Below are 1,051 nucleotides of genomic sequence, written 5' to 3' on the forward strand. Positions count from 1 at the left end.
ACCTGGCACATACACCCTGAAACATACCAACCTTATACACACCACACTAATACATACCAACCTGATACATATCAACATGATACACGCCAACGTGTTACACATCAACCTGATACACGCAAACCTGATAAACATCAACCTGATACACACCAACCGGACATACGCCAACTTGATACATACCAACCTGACACATAGCAACCTGACACACGCCAACCTAATACATAGCAACCTGATACATACCAACCTGATACATAGCAACCTGATACATACCAACCTGATAAACACCAACCTGACACACGCCATACTGATACATACCAACCTGATACATACCAACCTGATACATAGCAACCTGATACATACCAACCTGATACACACCAACCTGATACATACCAACCTGATATACACCAAGCTGATATACACCAACCTGATACATACCAACGTGATGTACACCAACCTGATACACACCAACCTGATACATACCAACCTGATACATAGCAACCTGATACACACCAACCTGATACACGCCAACCTGACACACGCCAACCTGACACATATCAACCTGATACACACCAACCTGACACTTACCAACCTGATACATACCAACCTGATACACACCAACCTGATACACACCAACCTGACACATACCAAACTGATACACACCAACCTGATACATACGAACCTGATACACACCAACCTCATACACACCAACCTGACACACGCCAACCTGATACATACCAACCTGATACATACCAACCTGATACACACCAACCTGACACACACCAACCTGATACATACCAACCTGATACACACCAACCTCATACACACCAACCTGACACACGCCAACCTGATACACGCAAACCTGATACACACCAACCTGATACACACCAACCTGATACACACCAACCTGATACACACCAACCTGACACACGCCAACCTGATACACGCAAACCTGATACATAGCAACCTGATACACACCAACCTGACACATACCAACCTGATACACACCAACCTGATACACACCAACCTGATACACACCAATCTGACACACGCCAAC

At 45.0% G+C, this 1,051-nt stretch overlaps 1 protein-coding gene across 1 annotated transcript; it reads left to right on the forward strand.

Annotated features, from left to right (window-relative positions):
- Positions 1-76: 76 nt before the first annotated feature.
- On the forward strand, positions 77-940 carry LOC122544830 (uncharacterized protein in mobD 3'region-like; the record flags this gene model as incomplete). The annotated part of the gene is made up of 1 exon (XM_043684142.1): positions 77-940. A coding segment is annotated over exon 1 (864 nt), but the record flags the coding sequence as incomplete, so codon positions are not given.
- Between the last annotated feature and the right edge of the window lie 111 nt (positions 941-1,051).

The sequence above is a fragment of the Chiloscyllium plagiosum genome, unplaced genomic scaffold (genome assembly GCF_004010195.1).
Source record: "Chiloscyllium plagiosum isolate BGI_BamShark_2017 unplaced genomic scaffold, ASM401019v2 scaf_99747, whole genome shotgun sequence".
NCBI classification, from domain to species: domain Eukaryota; kingdom Metazoa; phylum Chordata; class Chondrichthyes; order Orectolobiformes; family Hemiscylliidae; genus Chiloscyllium; species Chiloscyllium plagiosum.